The sequence below is a fragment of the Cydia strobilella genome, chromosome 1 (assembly GCF_947568885.1).
Source record: "Cydia strobilella chromosome 1, ilCydStro3.1, whole genome shotgun sequence".
In the NCBI taxonomy this organism is placed as follows: Eukaryota; Metazoa; Arthropoda; class Insecta; order Lepidoptera; family Tortricidae; genus Cydia; species Cydia strobilella.
Genome location: NC_086041.1, coordinates 17,358,325 through 17,381,899, shown reverse-complemented (window position 1 = coordinate 17,381,899; position 23,575 = coordinate 17,358,325). Strand labels below are relative to the sequence as shown.

The 23,575-nt window shown below is 40.6% G+C and overlaps 1 protein-coding gene across 1 annotated transcript in view; it reads left to right on the top strand.

Moving 5' to 3' along the window:
* The window catches only part of LOC134745882 (neutral ceramidase), a 56,842-nt gene that overhangs the window by 25,682 nt on the left and 7,585 nt on the right, over positions 1 to 23,575 (top strand). Inside the window, exons 2-7 of the mRNA XM_063679980.1 lie at positions 560 to 668; positions 19,852 to 20,007; positions 20,500 to 20,676; positions 21,958 to 22,085; positions 22,985 to 23,186; positions 23,282 to 23,491. Coding sequence (XP_063536050.1) covers positions 561 to 668; positions 19,852 to 20,007; positions 20,500 to 20,676; positions 21,958 to 22,085; positions 22,985 to 23,186; positions 23,282 to 23,491 — 981 coding nt within the window. The 5' untranslated portion in view covers position 560. The remainder of the gene's footprint in view (positions 1 to 559; positions 669 to 19,851; positions 20,008 to 20,499; positions 20,677 to 21,957; positions 22,086 to 22,984; positions 23,187 to 23,281; positions 23,492 to 23,575) is intronic.

Genomic DNA, 23,575 nt, shown 5'->3' with positions numbered 1-23,575 from the left:
TGTATATACCTAGAGGCGAGATATTATCTTCATACACCAATGGACTTAATCTCCAGCTCTATTTCCGTGATAGAAGGACACCAGTAAGAACTACAGAAATTAAAAGCATTTTCTGATACAAGCCACGCGCTGCGGAAGGAACGGTCAATGTCAGTGCGATGCGCGCGAGTGGAATACAGATGCAGTTTGTTGTGGGTCATTATGAGGTCATTATCTAAATTAGGTAATAGGTCCACGTTAAAATGAGTCGACTGTTGAGATATGTGACCTATTTATGCTTTACTAGTTCAATAATCTAGATTTACAATTATTAAACGTTTTTTTTTTACAAAGGGTCGGCAAAACGCAAGTGACCGTTTTGAGCTAGAGCGTTTGTTTGAGGTAGAGCAATGTGTCTTGTCTTAATTATGGTCTCATCTTTATTTATGTTTGTGGCTTGAGCCTTCTCGCTCACAACGCTTAATTGGGATTTAATGAAGCATGGGATCTCTGGCTCGGCTTTCAATACCAAGAGCTCATTTTTTAAAATTATTAAATAATCTGCTCATTTTGGTTTCAGAATGATTATTTCCACTTTCTGCGTGTTGGCGCTGACGACGCTAGCGCGCGCGCTGCGCGTCGGCGTCGGGATAGCGGACGTCACCGGCCCACCCGCAGAGATCGCCTTTGTGAGTAACAATGTGTTATTAATCTAATTATCGATGCCCAAACTCAACTGTAGCTATTACCCTATAAAATTCATTGGGTTATGTGGTTTTAACTTTTCAATGATAAGATAAGGGACCACCTGACATAATTCATTGTAACTTGTATTTTAAAACGCGACTTAAGTCGTGTTTCAGTAACGTCCAAGCGTCACATTCCTGAAAAATGTATTGGATTTGACCTTGACCTTCAGTTTTGTGAATATTGCTAAACTCTATCTGTCAATCTTACAAAATCTAAGTGTTAGGCTCAAAAAAAAAACAAGTGAACCGAATCCGAGCATTACAGGTCAAAATGTGGACATGGTGGCAGAAGCCCGTAACCTAGGAATCCTTATGGATAGTTCCTTGCATTTCGAAAACCGAAATGGAAACGGTTAGAAATTGCTTTTATAGATTATAGTACAATCGGAGTAACTAACTTCGAAATCCTTCCAAAGTTATGAAATTTGTTATGTATGTTAATTAAAGGTCTCTTTTTCATGTCCACACTATTTGTCATTTGGGGACCTCGAGTAATCGCAGCCATCTTGGAAAATGTGTACCACCCTGGAGAAATTTGCGTTTTACTCTACATATATACGTTTCTCTATGAAAATATGGTGTAAGGCAACATTAAAGCTTATTAAATTCTACACAAAAAAGTCCCAGATATCTTTGCGGAAAAAATACTTCTTGTTATATAAAATAACAAGCTGTTGCCCGCGACTTCGTACGCGTGGATTTGTATGTTGGTGGTTATATATTATACATGAGCATAATATAGAACATTATGCAGCAAAAAATAGCAGTAGGAACGGTTAATCTTCCTCTTCCTCGCGTTGTCCCGGCATTTTGCCACGGCTCCATGGGAGCCTGGGGTCCGCTTGGCAACTAATCCCAAGAATTGGCGTAGGCACTAGTTTTTACGAAAGCGACTGCCATCTGACCGTCCAACCCAGAGGGGAAACTAGGCCTTGTCGGGATTAGTCCGGTTTCCTCAGGATGTTTTCCTTCACCGAAAAGCGACTGGTAAATATCAAATAATATTTCGTACATAAGTTCCGAAAAACTCATTGGTACGAGCCGGGGTTTGAACCCGCGACCTCCGGATTGCAAGTCGCACGCTCTTACCGCTAGGCCACCAGCGCTCTCAACGGTACGGAACGGTTAATCATTTGTTAATAATTATACAACGCATGAAATTTGTCTTTCACAAACTACGAAGTTTCAAGACCCTAACTGAAAAAAATTGTTCCCGATATAATCCCTCTCGACCCTCTTAGAAGATTTACAAGTCCACTATTTAAAAAAATATTCGCTCCAGAAACTATTGATACAAATTTTCAAAACCAGTGTAAGTAATCAGTTTTCGTCTATTTTAATTTAATGCCCTTTTTACCAAGTTTCATGTTCCTAGCTTAAAAGAAAATTTGTACCAAATATAAACTTACATCCCCTTTTTAACCCCTTTAGGGGTTGACTTTTTAAGAACGTAGAAATAACTTTTTTCGAATCTTATACAATGCCTTTCTAAGAAGTTTCAAAGCACTTGTAATAGATTCACTTTCAACCCCTTTTTAACCCTTTTAGGGGTTGAATACTTATTTAAAAACGCTTAAAAAATACTTTTCTTGTATTCTAATAATATGCCTTTATACAAAGATTCAATTCCCGCACTCAAAAAAATATTTGATCTCCATACAAACTTTCAACCCCATTTTTACCACCTTGGGGGATGAATTTTAATAATGCTAAAATAAGTTTTTTTCTCTTTTAATTATATATCCTTCTATGAAGGTCTTTCTGTACCTAGCTTAAAATAAAATTAGGACCACGACAAAATTTCAACCCCTTTTTAACCACTTTAGGGGATGAATTTTTAAAAACGCTGAAATCACTTTTCTTGTATTCTAATAACATGCCTTTATGCAACGCTTCAAGTCGCGCACTTAAAAAAATGTTTGACCTCCATACAAACTTTCTACCCCTTTTTCACCACCTTAAGGGATGCGAAACGTGGACTCTGAATAAGGCTATGGAAAAGAAAATAGAAGCATTTGAAATGTGGCTATATAGGCGTATGTTAAAAATCTCCTGGACCGATAGAGTTACGAATGTTGAAGTACTTAATAGAATGGACAAAAAGTTAGAAGTTTTGATCACGGTAAAAAGAAGGAAAATATCATATTTTGGACACATATACAGAAATGACAAATATAATATACTACAACTAATATTAGAAGGAAAAATTGATGGCAAGAGGGGAAGGGGAAGAAGGAGGGTCACCTGGCTTGACAACATAAAAAAATGGACGAACGTCGATAACGCAGCCATGCTGGCAGAAATGGCTACGAACAGGAGAGAGATGGCAAAGGTGGTCGCCGACGTCCGTTAGGGCATGGCAAATAAAGAAGAAGAAGGGATGAATTTTCAAAAACGCTGAAATTAGCTTTTCCCCTCACTAGCTCGGAAAGCCGTCTTTTATCCTTTAAAACAAGCGGGGAAAAACGCATTTTATCCACTAGTGGGGAAAGAAATTTGACCTTGGATAGAGCGTGTTTAAGTTAGCTTTTGACAGATAACAAAACGTAAAACGCTCATAATAATGATTCGTTCGATATTAATTATCATTAAATAAATGGTTTGAGAATTTAATAAAAAATACCAAATTTAGATTTATTTAATGATTTTAAGTCATAAACCTTAAACTCCATAAGAAACATTTGTTTTTTTTTAAATGACGTTGAATGTAATTCTGAACGCATAAGTTGAGTCGATGCAATTTTAAAACGCATCGTCAGAAATGTCAACATTGTTAACAAAAATTTTCTCACCGACTCCGACACGTAAAATTACACAACTTCCAGAGTTTTCTGTTATAATATCGTATTATCGTAAAGAAATGAGTGATTCCTGGGATGAAGATGATCTAACGCCAGTGGATGTTGCACTTTCCTCGCTATAGTGAGGGGAAAAGTTTTGTGTTACACACTGGTGCAATTGTATTTTACTTCTCGTGTGTTGAAACACTCGCTACGCTCAGGATTCTATTTTAAAACCACTCGCTTCGCTCGTGGTTTAACTATAGAATCCTTTCCCCTGCTCGTGTTTCAATTCCACACTCGCGGGTAAAATACAACATTGCACCCTTGTATAACAAATAACTATTCTTCTCTTTTAATGAAATACCTTTTTACGAAGTTTCAAACTCTTGCTTAAAATATAATTTGGGCCTATACAAACTAACCCTTTTAAGGAATGAATTTTTAAAAACGCTGAAATTACTTTTCTTGTATTCTAATAATATGCCTTCAATTCAAGTCCCACACACACAAAAAAATTTGATCTCCATACAAACATTCAACCCTTTTTTCAACACCTTGGGGGATGAATTTTTAAAAAAGCTGAAATGAGTTCTTGTTTTTTTTTATTATAATTAATAAACATTTATATTATAAAATTTGAACCCCAAGACAAACTTTCATCCCCTTTTTAACCCCCTTAGGGGTTGAATTTCCAATAACGTCAATATTCCTTTTTTTATAATCCGCTATTATGCCTTTCTAGGAAGTTTCAAAGTATTTTTAATGGATTCAAACTTTCAACCCTTTTTGAACCCATTTAGGGGATGAATTTTTAAAAACGCTGAAATCACTTTTCTTGTATTTTAATAATATGCCTTTATACGAAGTTTCAAGTCCCGCACTCAAAAAAAAAATGATCTCCATACAAACTTTCAACCCCTTTTTCACCACCTTAGGGGATGAATTTTGAAAAACCCCTTCTTAGTGGATACTAACGTCATAAATGCTACCTATTGTGAAAAATTCAACTCTCTAGATCCAACGGGCAGTGTTGGCCGAACGCTAATGCCATTAACCATTAAAAATTAACAATTAAAAAGGTTAATGGCCATTAACCATTAGCCATTTAATTCGGATTAAAGTTAATTCGGATTAAAGTTAATTCGGATTAAATTTTTGAGACGTTAATGGCCATTGAAGTTAATTCGGATTAACTTTAATTCGGATTAACTTCAATGGCCATTAAAGTTTCAAAAAATTTATTAGAATTACTCTCAATTGCATCAACGTCTAATAAAATTACATTCGTGATATTTTAAAATGAGACAGCAAAATGACCCTGACTGAACCCTGGCAGTAGTAGCAGTACCTACCTACTACCTAGTAGAATTCTGGTTTGGTGCAACACAGACATACGCGGTTTTGGTCATTTAAATCGTCTTGATGAGCACTTCGGAGAGCCGTACCCACGATAGAGCTGATGCTGAACCCTGGCAGTACCTAATGGATCTAAGGTTTGGTGCAACATAGGCACACGCTGTTTTAGTCATCCGACTCGTCTTGATGAGCACTTCGGAGAGCCATACCCATGATAGAGCTGATGCTGAACCCTGGCAGTACCTAATGGATCTAAGGTTTGGTGCAACATAGGCACACGCTGTTTTAGTCACCCGACTCGTCTTGATGAGCACTTAGGAGAGCAGTACCCATAATGGAGGTGATGCTGAACCCTGGCAGTACCTAGCGGAACTAAGGTTTGGTGCAACATAGGCACACGCTGTTTTAGTCATCCGACTCGTCTTGATGAGCACTCAGGAGAGCAGTACCCATGATAGAGCTGATGCTGAACCCTGGCACTACCTAGTGGATCTAAGGTTTGGTGCAACATAGGCACACGCTGTTTTAGTCACCCGACTCGTCTTGATGAGCACTTAGGAGAGCGGTACCCATGATAGAGCTGATGCTGAACCCTAGCAGTACCTAGTGGATCTAAGGTTTGGTGCAACATAGGCACACGCTGTTTTAGTCACCCGACTCGTCTTGATGAGCACTTAGGAGAGCAGTACCCATGATAGAGCTGATGCTGAACCCTGGCAGTACCTAGTGGATCTAAGGTTTGGTGCAACATAGGCACACGCTGTTTTAGTCACCCGACTCGTCTTGATGAGCACTTAGGAGAGCGGTACCCATGATAGAGCTGATGCTGAACCCTGGCAGTACCTAGTGGATCTAATTTTTGGTGCAACATAGGCACACGCTGTTTTAGTCACCCGACTCGTCTTGATGAGCACTTAGGAGAGCAGTACCCATGATAGAGCTGATGCTGAACCCTGGCAGTACCTAGTGGATCTAAGGTTTGGTGCAACATAGGCACGCGCTGTTTAGGTCATCCGACTCGTCTTGATGAGCACTTAGAAGAGCAGTACCCATGATAGAGCTGATGCTGAACCCTGGCAGTACCTAGTGGGTCTAAGGTTTGGTGCAACATAGGCACACGCTGTTTTAGTCATCCGACTCGTCTTGATGAGCACTTAGGAGAGCAGTACCCATGATAGAGCTGATGCTGAACCCTGGCAGTACCTAGTGGATCTAAGGTTTGGTGCAACATAGGCACACGCTGTTTTAGTCACCCGACTCGTCTTGATGAGCACTTAGTAGAGCGGTACCCATGATAGAGCTGATGCTGAACCCTGGCAGTACCTAGTGGATCTAAGGTTTGGTGCAACATAGGCACGCGCTGTTTAGGTCGTCCGACTCGTCTTGATGAGCACTTAGGAGAGCAGTACCCATGATAGAGCTGATGCTGCACCCTGGCAGTACCTAGTGGATCTAAGGTTTGGTGCAACATAGGCACGCGCTGTTTTGGTCATCTGACTCGTCTTGATGAGCACTTAGGAGAGCGGTACCCACGATAGAGCTGATGCTGAACCCTGGCAGTACCTAGTGGATCTAAGGTTTGGTGCAACATAGGCACGCGCTGTTTTGGTCATCTGACTCGTCTTGATGAGCACTTAGTAGAGCGGTACCCATGATAGAGCTGATGCTGAACCCTGGCAGTACATAGTGGAAGTAAGGTTTGGTGCAACATAGGCACGCGCTGTTTTGGTCATCCGACTCGTCTTGAGGAGCACTTAGAAGAGCAGTAACCATGATAGAGCTGATGCTGAACCCTGGCACTACCTAGTGGATCTAAGGTTTGGTGCAACATAGGCACACGCTGTTTTAGTCACCCGACTCGTCTTGATGAGCACTTAGGAGAGTAGTACCCATAATAGAGCTGATGCTGAACCCTGGCAGTACCTAGCGGAACTAAGGATTAGTGCAACATAGGCACACGCTGTTTTAGTCATCCGACTCGTCTTGATGAGCACTTAGAAGAGCAGTACCCATGATAGAGCTGATGCTGAACCCTGGCAGTACCTAGTGGGTCTAAGGTTTGGTGCAACATAGGCACACGCTGTTTTAGTCATCCGACTCGTCTTGATGAGCACTTAGGAGAGCAGTACCCATGATAGAGCTGATGCTGAACCCTGGCAGTACCTAGTGGATCTAAGGTTTGGTGCAACATAGGCACACGCTGTTTTAGTCACCCGACTCGTCTTGATGAGCACTTAGTAGAGCAGTACCCATGATAGAGCTGATGCTGAACCCTGGCAGTACCTAGTGGATCTAGGGTTTGGTGCAACATAGGCACACGCTGTTTTAGTCATCCGACTCGTCTTGATGAGCACTTAGGAGTGCAGTACCCATGATAGAGCTGATGCTGAACCCTGGCAGTACCTAGTGGATCCAGGGTTTGGTGCAACATAGGCACACGCTGTTTTAGTCATCCGACTCGTCTTGATGAGCACTTAGGAGAGCAGTACCCATGATAGAGCTGATGCTGAACCCTGGCACTACCTAGTGGATCTAAGGTTTGGTGCAACATAGGCACACGCTGTTTTAGTCATCCGACTCGTCTTGATGAGCACTTAGGAGAGCAGTAACCATGATAGAGCTGATGCTGAACCCTGGCAGTACCTAATGGATCTAAGGTTTGGTGCGACATAGGCACACGCTGTTTTAGTCATCCGACTCGTCTTGATGAGCACTTATGAGAGCAGTACCCATAATGGAGCTGATGCTGAACCCTGGCAGTACCTAGCGGAACTAAGGTTTGGTGCAACGTAGGCACACGCTGTTTTAGTCATCCGACTCGTCTTGATGAGCACTTAGGAGAGCAGTACCCATGATAGAGCTGATGCTGAACCCTGGCAGTACCTAGTGGATCTAAGGTTTGGTGCATCATAGGGACACGCTGTTTTAGTCACCCGACTCGTCTTGATAAGCACTTAGGAGAACGGTACCCATGATAGAGCTGATGCTGAACCCTGGCAGTACCTAGTGGATCTAGGGTTTGGTGCAACATAGGCACACGCTGTTTTAGTCACCCGACTCGTCTTGATGAGCACTTAGGAGAGCAGTACCCATAATGGAGCTGATGCTGAACCCTGGCAGTACATAGTGGATCTAAGGTTTGGTGCAACATAGGCACGCGCTGTTTAGGTCATCCGACTCGTCTTGATGAGCACTTAGAAGAGCAGTACCCATGATAGAGCTGATGCTGAACCCTGGCAGTACCTAGTGGATCTAAGGTTTGGTGCAACATAGGCACACGCTGTTTTAGTCACCCGACTCGTCTTGATGAGCACTTAGGAGAGCGGTACCCATGATAGAGCCTTACCACCTACCTTAGATCCACTAGGTATTGCCAGGGTTCAGCATCAGCTCTATCATGGGTACTGCTCTCCTAAGTGCTCATCAAGACGAGTCGGATGACCAAAACAGCGCGTGCCTATGTTGCACCAAACCTTAGTTCCACTATGTACTGCCAGGGTTCAGCATCAGCTCCATTATGGGTACTGCTCTCCTAAGTGCTCATCAAGACGAGTCGGGTGACTAAAACAGCGTGTGCCTATGTTGCACCAAACCCTAGATCCACTAGGTACTGCCAGGGTTCAGCATCAGCTCTATCATGGGTACCGCTCTCCTAAGTGCTTATCAAGACGAGTCGGGTGACTAAAACAGCGTGTCCCTATGATGCACCAAACCTTAGATCCACTAGGTACTGCCAGGGTTCAGCATCAGCTCTATCATGGGTACTGCTCTCCTAAGTGCTCATCAAGACGAGTCGGGTGACTAAAACAGCGTGTGCCTATGTTGCACCAAACCCTAGATCCACTAGGTACTGCCAGGGTTCAGCATCAGCTCTATCATGGGTACCGCTCTCCTAAGTGCTTATCAAGACGAGTCGGGTGACTAAAACAGCGTGTCCCTATGATGCACCAAACCTTAGATCCACTAGGTACTGCCAGGGTTCAGCATCAGCTACATTATGAGTACTGCTCTCATAAGTGCTCATCAAGACGAGTCGGATGACTAAAACAGCGTGTGCCTACGTTGCACCAAACCTTAGTTCCGCTAGGTACTGCCAGGGTTCAGCATCAGCTCCATTATGGGTACTGCTCTCATAAGTGCTCATCAAGACGAGTCGGATGACTAAAACAGCGTGTGCCTATGTCGCACCAAACCTTAGATCCATTAGGTACTGCCAGGGTTCAGCATCAGCTCTATCATGGGTACTGCTCTCCTAAGTGCTCATCAAGACGAGTCGGATGACTAAAACAGCGTGTGCCTATGTTGCACCAAACCTTAGATCCATTAGGTACTGCCAGGGTTCAGCATCAGCTCTATCATGGGTACTGCTCTCCTAAGTGCTCATCAAGACGAGTCGGATGACTAAAACAGCGTGTGCCTATGTTGCACCAAACCTTAGACCCACTAGGTACTGCCAGGGTTCAGCATCAGCTCTATCATGGGTACTGCTCTTCTAAGTGCTCATCAAGACGAGTCGGATGACCTAAACAGCACGTGCCTATGTTGCACCAAACCTTAGATCCACTATGTACTGCCAGGGTTCAGCATCAGCTCCATTATGGGTACTGCTCTCCTAAGTGCTCATCAAGACGAGTCGGGTGACTAAAACAGCGTGTGCCTATGTTGCACCAAACCCTAGATCCACTAGGTACTGCCAGGGTTCAGCATCAGCTCTATCATGGGTACCGCTCTCCTAAGTGCTTATCAAGACGAGTCGGGTGACTAAAACAGCGTGTCCCTATGATGCACCAAACCTTAGATCCACTAGGTACTGCCAGGGTTCAGCATCAGCTCTATCATGGGTACTGCTCTCCTAAGTGCTCATCAAGACGAGTCGGATGACTAAAACAGCGTGTGCCTACGTTGCACCAAACCTTAGTTCCGCTAGGTACTGCCAGGGTTCAGCATCAGCTCCATTATGGGTACTGCTCTCATAAGTGCTCATCAAGACGAGTCGGATGACTAAAACAGCGTGTGCCTATGTCGCACCAAACCTTAGATCCATTAAGTACTGCCAGGGTTCAGCATCAGCTCTATCATGGGTACTGCTCTCCTAAGTGCTCATCAAGACGAGTCGGATGACTAAAACAGCGTGTGCCTATGTTGCACCAAACCTTAGATCCATTAGGTACTGCCAGGGTTCAGCATCAGCTCTATCATGGGTATGGCTCTCCGAAGTGCTCATCAAGACGAGTCGGATGACTAAAACAGCCTGTGCCTATGTTGCACCAAACCTTAGATCCATTAGGTACTGCCAGGGTCCAGCATCAGCTCTATCTTGGGTACTGCTCTTCCAAGTGCTCATCAAGACGAGTCGGATGACTAAAACAGCGTGTGCCTATGTTGCACCAAACCTTAGTTCCGCTAGGTACTGCCAGGGTTCAGCATCAGCTACATTATGAGTACTGCTCTCCTAAGTGCTCATCAAGACGAGTCGGGTGACTAAAACAGCGTGTGCCTATATTGCACCAAACCTTAGATCCACTAGGTACTGCCAGGGTTCAGCATCAGCTCTATCATGGGTACTGCTCTCCTAAGTGCTCATCAAGACGAGTCGGATGACTAAAACAGCGTGTGCCTACGTTGCACCAAACCTTAGTTCCGCTAGGTACTGCCAGGGTTCAGCATCAGCTCCATTATGGGTACTGCTCTCATAAGTGCTCATCAAGACGAGTCGGATGACTAAAACAGCGTGTGCCTATGTTGCACCAAACCTTAGATCCATTAGGTACTGCCAGGGTTCAGCATCAGCTCTATCATGGGTACTGCTCTCCTAAGTGCTCATCAAGACGAGTCGGATGACTAAAACAGCGTGTGCCTATGTTGCACCAAACCTTAGATCCATTAGGTACTGCCAGGGTTCAGCATCAGCTCTATCATGGGTACTGCACTCCTAAGTGCTCATCAAGACGAGTCGGATGACTAAAACAGCGTGTGCCTATGTTGCACCAAACCTTAGTTCCGCTAGGTACTGCCAGGGTTCAGCATCAGCTCCATTATGGGTACTGCTCTCCTAAGTGCTCATCAAGACGAGTCAGGTGACTAAAACAGCGTGTGCCTATGTTGCACCAAACCTTAGATCCACTAGGTAGTTCCAGGGTTCAGCATCAGCTCTATCATGGGTACTGCTCTCCTAAGTGCTCATCAAGACGAATCGGATGACTAAAACAGCGTGTGCCTATGTTGCACCAAACCTTAGTTCCGCGAGGTACTGCCAGGGTTCAGCATCAGCTCCATTATGGGTACTGCTCTCCTAAGTGCTCATCAAGACGAGTCGGGTGACTAAAACAGCGTGTGCCTATGTTGCACCAAACCTTAGATCCACTAGGTACTGCCAGGGTTTAGCATCAGCTCTATCATGGGTACTGCTCTCCTAAGTGCTCATCAAGACGAGTCGGGTGACTAAAACAGCGTGTGCCTATGTTGCACCAAACCTTAGATCCACTAGGTACTGCCAGGGTTCAGCATCAGCTCTATCATGGGTACTGCTCTCCTAAGTGCTCATCAAGACGAGTCGGGTGACTAAAACAGCGTGTGCCTATGTTGCACCAAACCTTAGATCCACTAGGTACTGCCAGGGTTCAGCATCAGCTCTATCATGGGTACCGCTCTCCTAAGTGCTCATCAAGACGAGTCGGGTGACTAAAACAGCGTGTGCCTATATTGCACCAAACCTTAGATCCACTAGGTACTGCCAGGGTTCAGCATCAGCTCTATCATGGGTACCGCTCTCCTAAGTGCTTATCAAGACGAGTCGGGTGACTAAAACAGCGTGTCCCTATGATGCACCAAACCTTAGATCCACTAGGTACTGCCAGGGTTCAGCATCAGCTCTATCATGGGTACTGCTCTCCTAAGTGCTCATCAAGACGAGTCGGATGACTAAAACAGCGTGTGCCTACGTTGCACCAAATCTTAGTTCCGCTAGGTACTGCCAGGGTTCAGCATCAGCTCCATTATGGGTACTGCTCTCATAAGTGCTCATCAAGACGAGTCGGATGACTAAAACAGCGTGTGCCTATGTTGCACCAAACCTTAGATCCATTAGGTACTGCCAGGGTTCAGCATCAGCTCTATCATGGGTATGGCTCTCCGAAGTGCTCATCAAGACGAGTCGGATGACTAAAACAGCCTGTGCCTATGTTGCACCAAACCTTCGATCCATTAGGTACTGCCAGGTTTCAGCATCAGCTCTATCATGGGTATGGTTCTCCGAAGTGCTCATCAAGACGAGTCGGATGACTAAAACAGCCTGTGCCTATGTTGCACCAAACCTTAGATCCATTAGGTACTGCCAGGGTTCAGCATCAGCTCTATCATGGGTACGGCTCTCCGAAGTGCTCATCAAGACGATTTAAATGACCAAAACCGCGTATGTCTGTGTTGCACCAAACCAGAATTCTACTAGAGTAGGTAGGTACTGCTACTACTGCCAGGGTTCAGTCAGGGTCATTTTGCTCTCTCATTTTAAAATATCACGAATGTAATTTTATTAGACGTTAATCCAAATTGAGAGTAATTCGGATTAATTATTTGACTTTCATGCCCATTGAAGTTAATCCGAATTAAAGTTAATCCGAATTAACTTCAATGGCCATTAACGTCTCAAAAATTTAATCCGAATTAACTTTAATCCGAATTAACTTTAATGCAATTGGTTAATGGCGGAACTAATGGTTAATAAAATTGATCAATGGTTAATTAAAATTAACAATTACGGCCAACACTGCCAACGGGATACCGCCGTTTAGCCAAAATATTTTTCGCCAAATTTCACTTCCCAACAAACTTATGGCATCAGTTTCATTTCCCAAATGAAATTTTAGCAAGTTTTTTACTTCGCAACCATTTCATTTCCCAACCCCATACCTGCGAAATGAAAATGACGTACTAGGTTAGGTTAGGATGGATTATGAAGATTTGCGAAATGAAATTTTGCCAAATGATAATTTGCGTAAAATAGTTTGGGAAGTAATACTTTGGGTAACGATTTTTGGCAATACATTAGTAAACCAGGTCCAACGGTTTGGGCTGAGGACTTTTACGTTTATATTGTATATACCTATATAGATAACTGAATCCAGATTTAGCGCTTATACTCTTTCTGGGGATATTCTCTTAATAGGAAACTTGTAGGAATATGAATTCCACTTTTGTCTATACATTTGTACACGTTATACCCCAATATCAACATTTTACTCGACTGCGACTTAAACAGTGTTCATAACCGAACACAAGTTAACAAAACTCTTTAGGTTTTTTCATATACTTTTGTCTATGGTAGAAACATGTAAATAAAACAGGAGAAGAGATTTGAGTTGTCAAGATGGAAGATATGTATTAGTTTTGTGGAGATAAAATAAATTTATTAAGAGTTGCAGTGAGTTGTTTTCATGTGGAGACACGGTCAGGAGTCCTGACCTGTCTGACTCAGGACCAGGGCCCCTTCATTTAATATTGTCTCACACAAACAGAAAGTAGGGTTATGGGTTTAAATACCATCCTGTAGCTCAGGATACTGGACGGATTTTTTAAAATGACGTATCGGTAGATTCCTCTTGCCCTTCACAACCTGTTTACACGTGTCTTATTAAAGAAAAATCAATACAGCCGCCTTGAGAGGATGCCGAATATTAAATCATATTTTTACTTCTAGCGCCTAAACTATTGAGTGGATTTCAATGAAATAGACATTAGTAGATTAGTAGATTGAGCCACCCTGTATAGACAAATTGGATGATTCACTAGCCGATTTTAAAACCTGCCAGTGTTATTATATGTATACAAGCTACATATCGTAGAGCATACCGGGCCAATCGGGCCATTACGTCATCGCAAGTATCGCAACCATAGAATAAAGCGCAATCTTGACCGCCAGGCGCACGCTTGACGGTTAATTGTGGTGCTAGTAGAGTGAGAGTAGTGAGCAGCAGGTAAGTACCAATTTGCTAATAAACCTAAACAGCCGCCTCACGCATAACAGCAGTAACGTAAGTACCTACACCTACAATAGGCTATTTGACTAATTTTTGAAAATGGTTTTAATTGATTGTTTATGACTTAATAATTACACTACATTGATATTTCCGTGAAATTTACTGTATTAAATATAAAAAACAATGTTAAAGTTTATTTATTTTGAACGCGCCTTAAACGCTGTTTTTGCAAAGGGGCTAATCACGTGACACGTGTGACGTCACACGCGAGTAGACTCAGTCAATGACCTTAGTAAATCTTATGGTTTATGTGCATTGAATTGATTATTTCACTGTAAAATGGTATATAAATGGTGTATAGTGCCGCAATGTTCAAGTACGACTATAAAAAAATCCAGACAAATTGTTTGTTTCCGTTCCAAAGAATCCCAAAAAAAGAAAAATGTGGTTAAAACTAGCGCGAAGAGACCCAAAGAGCATTTTAGCGCATACAAATGTTTTTATGTGCGAAGACCACTTCGATGTAAGTAATATTTAACTGTAAATAAATATGGTAGTTAAAGCAGCGGATTCTGTTGTATTTAACGAAACAAGATCTAGGTATTTAATGTATTACTACATAACCTCATAACATAGCTCTTTCAGCATTAGTAGGTAGTTAGTAGCATACTTTTTCTTTCAAACTAAAGTGCAGTATGGAGATACTATTCTCGTCATCGTATTCTATATATATATCGTCGTCGTATTCGTATCATCGAAATCGAAATGTTCGTAAATAAACAACTTCTACGTATACTCACACAGCTGTTTATACATTTCTAAGTTCCGCAGCATAGTAATCCGGATTATCTTTAAAGAAAAGTGCAACCATTAATGCGTCTAAGTCTGGTAGGTTGCCGCTATCAGCTTTCACATATTTCGGCTCCATTTTGAGATTCTTATGAATATTGTGCTACTAGATATACGGATAAATCGGAATATATCAGAAAACTGTGGAACAATAACTAAAATTAACTAAATACAAATAAAACAGTTAAAACACTCAAGGCAATCAAGAATGTTTACCCGCGTGTGACGTCATCCGAGCGTTGACCAATCACAGAGCGTTCACGTCCCTGATGAAATTTCAAAAAATATTTAATTTTCCTTCGTTTATTTTCCAAAAACTAAACATAATTTACATTCAAATATAGTGAAATATACTTTATTAGTTTATTATCTTTCAAGATGACAGCAATTCGTTATATATTTTTAATGTTGTCAAATACCCTATTACATGCAATTGAATGAGTGTAGCCAACTTGCTGTTATGTGGGTGGCGTAGACCTACAAAGAAACAGAAATCTACCCTGTCTCAAAAGTGATATGATTATCTTGAAAATTATAACTGAAAAGCGGTCAAAAATCACAACCGCTCGTGTATCCCAGACGACGTGTTATTCACAAATCTCACGTGTGCTTTTCTTTTTTATCACAATATCTAAACTTTTACTAGGCAGGTAATCTTTATAGCGTATATATGTCAAGTCACTATTTAATAATAGGTATACATATAATAATATGATTTCCTTAGTTAGTAGTCATTAATAAAACAGGTTTTTAAATATTGGTTTAACGATTAAACAATACTATATATGTACATCAGTGTCCCATAAGAATACCTGTAGGTAGGTAGGTACCCATAATAGACGTTGGGTTGAACGAAAATGAGCAAACCGCCTTGAACTCGAGCGAAGGTGTCATATTTTTTCCCCTCACTAGCTCGGAAAGCCGTCTTTTATCCTTTAAAACAAGCGGGGAAAAACGCATTTTATCCACTAGTGGGGAAAGTAATTTGACCTTGAATGGACAGATAACAAAACGTAATACGCTCATAATAATGGTTCATTCGATATTCATTATCAATTTATCATTAAATAAATGATTTGAGAATCTAATAAAAAATGCCAAATTTAGCTTTATAAGTCATATATTTTTAAGTCAAAAACCTTAAAATTTCATGAGAAACGTTAGATTTTTTATAATGATGTTAAATATAATTCTGAACGCACAAGTTGAGTCGATGCAATTTCAAAACGCATCGTCGACATTTCATACGTCAGAACAGAAATGTCAACATTGTCAACACACGTAAAAATCAATTTCCAGTGTTTACTGTTATAATATCGTACAAAAATAAGTGATTCCAGTGATGAAGATGACCTAACGCCTGTGGATGTTGCACTTTCCTCGCTATAGTGAGGGGAAAAGTTTTGTGTTACACACGGGTGCAAATGTATTTTTCCCCTCACTAGCTCGGAAAGTTGTCTTTTATCCTTTAAAACAAGTGGGGAAAAACGCATTTTATCCACTAGTGGGGAAAGTAATTTGACCTTGGATGGAGCATGTTTAAGTAGTAGCTTGACAGATAACAAAACGTAAAACGCTCATAATAATGATTCGTTTGATATTAATTATCATTAAACAAATGGTTTGAGAATCTAATAAAACATACCAAATTTAGCTTTATTTAATGATTTTATGTCATAAACCTTAAAGTTCCATAAGAAACGTTTGTTTTTTAATAATGATGTTAAATATAATTCTGAACGTACAAGTTGAGTCGATGCAATTTCAAAACGCATCATTGACATTTCATACGTCAGAAATGTCAACATTGTCAACAAAATTTTTACTTGAAAACTTCTCACGTAAAAATACAGAATTTCCAGTTTTTTGTTATAATATCGTAAAAAAATGAGTGATTTCAGTGATGAAGATGATCTAACGCCTGTGGATGTTGCACTTTCCTCGCTATAGTGAGGTGAAAAGTTTTGTGTTACACACGGGTGCAAATGTATTTTACTTCTCGTGTGTTGAAACACTTGCTACGCTCAGGATTCTATTTTAGAACCACTCGCTTCGCTCGTGGTTCAACTATAGAATCCTTTCGCTTGCTCGTGTTTCAATTCCACACTCGCGGGTAAAATACAACTTTGCACCCTTGTATAACAAATAACTATTACTGCTCGTGTTACAATTCCACACTCGCGGGTAAAATACAACTTTGCACCCTTGTATAACAAATAACTATTTCCCCTCACTAGCTCGGAAAGCCGTCTATTATCCTTTAAAACAAGCGGGGAAAAACGCATTTTATCCACTAGTGGGGAAAGTAATTTGACCTTGGATGGAGCGTGTTTAAGTAGCTTTACAGATAACAAAACGTAAAACGCTCATAATAATGGTTCGTTCGATATTAATTATCATTAAATAAATGGTTTGAGAATCTAATAAAAAATACCAAATTTAGCTTTATTTAATAATTTTAAGTCATAAACCTTAAAATTCCATAAGAAACGTTAGATTTTTTATAATGATGTTAAATATAATTCTGAACGCACAAGTTGAGTCGATGCAATTTCAAAACGCATCGTTGACATTTCATACGTCAGAACAGAAATGTCAACATTGTCAACAAAATTTTTACTGTTCTTCTCACCGACTCACATAAAAATCAGAATTTCTAGTGTTTTCTGTTATAATATCGTAAAAAAATTAGTGATTCCAGTGATGAAGATGATCTAACGCCTGTGGATGTTGCACTTTCCTCGCTATAGTGAGGGGAAAAGTTTTGTGTTACACACGGGTGCAAATGTATTTTACTTCTCGTGTGTTGAAACACTCGCTACGCTCAGGATTCTATTTTAGAACCACTCGCTTCGCTCGTGGTTCAACTATAGAATCCTTTCGCTTGCTCATGTTTCAATTCCACACTCGCGGGTAAAATACAACTTTGCACCCTTGTATAACAAATAACTATTACTGGTTTATACACTTAATTACTGCTGTATTTTACTCACAGTATTATTATTTACAGGTATAATGAATCTATTTACAACAAATGCTCGTATAGCTTAATTGCACCTATTAATCCTATTATATATATTATATGTTACCGTAAAACCCGGTTAAAAGGCGTGTTAGGTACTTATCTAATTAAAACCAGTTTTCATTAATGCATTGATTAAAATTTATTTCAACTGCGTTTTTTTAAAGTCAAATATACCTATAGTTATTGCAGTGACTAAGCGGTCAAAATGAAGTCGACATGTTTAAGTGGTCTATTGGTGGGGTATTGGTCTTGAGATAACCTTCAATGCCAACTCATGTGTATGTATAGGTACATGGTCTGCGCAACATCTAAAAACATGCTCACTTGCAGGGGTCGGAAACCGGTATTTGCTCCATACAAAAATACCGGTATTATTACGTTCTTTTTCGTTCTTTTGTTTATAATTTCCTTTTTAATGGGACGTTTTAATAATTCCAAATTGTTTTCTAAATACATGATTCAGTCCTACGTAATGAGCATAAAAAAATTCAAAATATTGGGCTATTTCGGGGTTTTTAAAAAATACCGGTTCCGAGCCCTGCTCACTTGTAAAGAATGCATGGCCTGCATTAAATTGTTTTTTTTTTTTTTATGATGAATAGGCTGGCGCTTGACCACGATCCCACCTGATGGTAAGTGATGATGTGGTCTACGGTGGAGCACGCTTACCTATAAGATACCTATTAACTATTGCCTTGAAGAGCCCCAAATTGTACTCAGTACTTTGTGCGTGCGTCCCTAGCAACTTCCTAACATGCGTTAATAGTTATTTGTTATACAAGGGTGTAAAGTTGTATTTTACCCGCGAGTGTTTCAACACACGAGAAGTAAAATACATTTGCACCCGTGTGTAACACAAAACTTTTCCCCTCACTATAGCGAGGAAAGTGCAACATCCACAGGCGTTAGATCATCTTCATCACTGGAATCACAAATTTTTTTACGATATTATAACAGAAAACACTAGAAATTCTGATTTTTACGTGAGTCGGTGAGAAGAACAGTAAACATTTTGTTGACAATGTTGACATTTCTGTTCTGACGTATGAAATGTCAACGATGCGTTTTGAAATTGCATCGACTCAACTTGCGCGTTCAGAATTATATTTAACATCGTTATAAAAAATCTAACGTTTCTTATGGAATTTTAAGGTTTATGACATAAAATTATTAAATAAAGCTAAATTTGGTATTTTTTATTAGATTCTCAAACCATTTATTTAATGATATTTAATATCGAACGAACCATTATCATGAGCGTTTTACGTTTTGTTATCTGTCAAGGTACTTAAACACGCTCCATCCAAGGTCAAATTACTTTCCCCACTAGTGGATAAAATGCGTTTTTCCCCGCTTGTTTAAAAGGATAAAAGACGGCTTTCCGAGCTAGTGAGGGGAAAAATATTTTGCTTTCAAAGCTAATAATGAGTATGTTTTAATCTCGGTATAAATACGGGGTAATTGTTTTTGGGTGATACAAGATATTATAGAGTGAGTATACATATAATATTATATGTACGCGACTGTACTCATTTTTGTGTGCAACTTTTGTTATGAGAGCAACCCTGTAATCCCACACGATCAAAAACAAAAAAACAGGTGATACCAGGTTGTTTTTGGATTTTAGAGTTGCTGTTATATTAAAAGTTGGTTATCAGCTAAAAATGTCACCCAATATATTATTTAGGTACGAAGTTTATGGCATGGCATGATTATTATTGACTTCACTCATGATATTGACACGTTTAATGCTCTTACAAAAAATTATGAAATGTTTCATTGTGAATACTTTCTATAATTTTGCTGTTGCTCAATGAAAACACATCATCGAAACCACTGGTCTAGTAGGCCGACCTTCATTGATACGCCTGATGACCTGACGGATGAAACTTATATTTTATGAAAGAAAATATGTTCCTGAACATAATTAAATAGGGTTGCCTAAAGAAATATGAAATTGAAGGTCAGCCATACATAACGTATCTTAGACTATGGGGAATGAATCTGAAAACGCGGTGTCACTATTAATAGGTTAGGATTACGTTTGTTCATTACCAACTCACAATTGTTAATATGTTTGAGAATATCCTTAGCCTAGGATATAACCTGACTTGCAAACACCATTTTTCTTCCAGATGGGTTATGCTCACTTTCAACAAATCGGTCATGGCATCCACTTACGGCAGTTTTCACGAGCATTTGTGCTGGCTGATGACACCGGGAACAGCTCACAGAGGATCGTGTTCGTCACTGTGGATGCTCCGATGATGGGCCACGGCGTTAGAAAAGAGGTTAGTCGTCATCAAAGGGAATGGCAACCAGCGGCGGGACTTTCCACAAGTCTTTATGGTAGATACTGGGAACAGGAGAAGAGCAACGCGTTTCTCACTGTCGTCTCGCCGATTATGGGCGGCGTCAGTAAAGAACGCCAGTTTTAGTCATTGTCAGAATAAGGGCAAGTCGTTATGATAGACTCTGGTAATAGATACAGAAAGCTGATCAAGGATACCCAGGTTTGAACTGTGGTTTGCTACATCTTATAAGAGGACTTTGGAACACCAGTGAATAGTATTTGTATGTGTCTTTATTATAGAAGATGACTGAATGGACTATAAGTATAGCAATGTATGAGCTTTCATCTAGTAAGTAGTTGGCTAACGACTTTTTACTTCCATGTTTCGCGGTAAACCTAACAATTGCTTGGGTACGTTCTTGTTTTACGTTGTTAATTGGATGGGACGAAATAAAAATACTATAATTCATTTGCTAACTTTCGCTTTCAGATAATAAAGCGTCTCCAAAAGCGCTTCGGTGATATCTACAGCGAAAACAACGTTATTATAAGCGGGACTCATACGCATTCGACCCCGGGAGGGTTTCTCATGGACTTCCTCTTCGACCTGCCTATTCTTGGTTTTGTCAAGGAAACCTATGTCAGTTACATTGCTGGGATATTCAAGGTACGCTTTCGGGACCTGCACATCAGTTGGTTGAATTAATCCCGATAACCGTATGTTTTTATAAATCATCATCCTTATTAAAGTTCTAAAATTATTAAATAAAAATAATGATAGGTAGGTAATCAAATTTGCCATAATTCCATGTATAATTTAATCATCTTCCATAAAGTGTCATAAAAAGTTACAAAACTAAGATAGTTTTCTAATAATAATAACAGTGAACAAAAATGGGATCTGCGTACTCTTACAACCCCTATTGGATAAGAGTACGCGTTAAAGCCGATAAGAGTACGCGGGTAAAAAGCTACATTATTTTACTTGCAGAGGTCTTAAAATGATTTTATTTGACCCTCACAGCATTTACAAAAGCCTTATGTCCTTTTAAGAGGAACTTTGGAGACTATTTTTGGCACTTTTTTGAGGTAAATGTCCCCGACAGCATGCTTGTATGGAGATCTACTCAAAATATCTGACTTTGCTCTTTGGCGCGTAGAAATAAATCCAGCGCATGGTGGTATGGTGTGTACAATATATACGAGCGGTAAAAAAGGTGATTCAACGTTTAGACTTTAAAAACAAGCAGGTGATGTACGCGCTCTGTCTGTAAAAACCAACAACTGATCAGATTTTAAACATAAGGGCTGCGAAGTATTGCCAAAGTGCATCGTTCTCACCGTCAAATATTTTGTACCAAGTCAGCAGCTGCCTGAAAAATATGTGCCTCAATTACTTTTATTGTAGGTTGTCAGCCAATTCTGCAATTTGTACTTCCGTGAGATCTTTCCATAGGTAAATTTTGTGGTCGAACATCATTAGCTGATTGGGAAATTTGTATGTCATCGAAAACTAAGCAGGCATATTTTGTACGGCATCATCAATTGCTTGAGCTATCTGTCATTCTCGAGATTCTTCTACCAACGGTAGATTTTGTGATAAATCAGCAGCTGGCGTGTAAGAGTACGAGCGTACTCTTACACGATACATTACTGCGTACTCTTGTACACAGTTGCCATATCGTAAACGTGCGAATGGCAACAATATCTATTAACTTTGACCAGAACTGCCCCCGTGTCGTGTAACGCGGTAGGCGTTTTCACTAAATGTTTCATTATTTTCCGCCCAGCACTTCTAACCTCCGTTCACTTCAAAATACGAAATAATGTAAGTTTATCCTAAACAGCTTCGTGGATTTTGGTGTAGCGTACTCTCATCGGATGTGTTAGACCAGCTTAACCTAATGTATGCATGGGTAATTCTATGGGTATGTTTTGACGATTGCAGAGTATAGTAATGGCTCACAACACTTTGACGCCAGCGCGAATGGAGTACGGCGAGGCAGAGCTACTGGACGCGAACATAAACAGGTCACCCACCTCTTATTTGCGGAATCCACCTGAAGAGAGAGCTAAGTAAGAACTTTTTATAAGTTGTCATTCCTCTGCAGCCCAAAGCGCCCTCCACACTCGTGCGCGAATCGCAGCGCGAAGCCGCGAGCGCGAGTGTGGAGTCGATTTCAAATCAATTCAACGAGTGTTGAGCGGGCTCAAGAATGGGGTTGGCCGGTCGAAATAATTAGCAGATGGCGCCAGCATAGCTTGCCCTGTCAATCCCTAGAATTGTGTCAAATTTTTGTTTTTTTAATGTCCTAGATGCCAGCCCTTTAAGCCAAATCTCATAGAAAAAGGGGCAAGCTATGATGGCGCCATCTCTGCAAACCTTTCACAGTTGCCAACCCCATTATTGGAGGTCTATTTGATTCGACAAATGACGGTTGTGATATGGCTGCCACATATGTAAACTTTAACTTTGAATGTACTCCGCGTCACTTTGACGATTCGAATGCTAATAAAGTACATGGTATTTTTACACCGTACTTAATTACTTACCTTAATAGTTCATTGGAATTGTTTATCGAAGTACCTACTAATTGCTTATATTGTTATGCACGAGGCATAATCAATTACTTATACACGAGGATATGCATTCGAAACGAACGCTAGTTGGAAAAAACAATCAATAAGTATTAACACAATGATTTGACTTACGAATTATGATAAATACCTATCCATTTACATATATGAAAAACCCTTACGAGAAGGTTGGTAAGCATACTTAATTTAACGTGATAGTATTGACAGTTCTACCATCAATAACAGCGTTAAAAAATTCGAAGATGACCGCCTAACAACTGTCGCAACATTAGATATAAAACGCCAGTTACGAAAAGAGAGACCTAAGCCCTCCTACGTGTACAACATACTTAATTTACGTTACCTTTAACTAAAGCGTACATTTCTTGCCATTTCAGATACAAATATGACACCGACAAAACGTTATCTCAGGTTCGTTTCCTGGCGCCCGACAGCCGCATCATAGGGGTGATCAACTGGTTCGCGGTGCACCCCACCAGCATGAACAACACCAACAAGCTGATATCCTCGGACAACGTTGGCTATGCTTCTGTCCTGATGGAGAAAGCGTTGAATGGCAACGGGGCATATCCTGGAAAGGTATATAAGTTCCATGAGTTTGAAATAATCAATCGATGGGCTTCATATTCTTTTCCTAAAATTGCCGTTTTTAATTGTATTCTATTATATTCCAGGGTCGCATAGTCTGCGCGTTCGCGTCCACAAACCTCGGTGACGTGTCCCCCAACACTCGTGGTCCTCGTTGCAGCATCTCCGGCAAAGTGTGCGACCAGGAGCAGCTGCTATGCAAGCTACCTGGCGAGGAGTGCTTCGCATCTGGCCCAGGGCGTGACATGTTTGAGAGCACGCAGATCATCGCCACTAAGATGTTTGAGACGGCTATGGTAAGTATCATGACTTCATGAGGCAAACTATTTATCAAAAATAACTAGAAACTTATTGGGACGACCCTTCACGGACGTGACGGA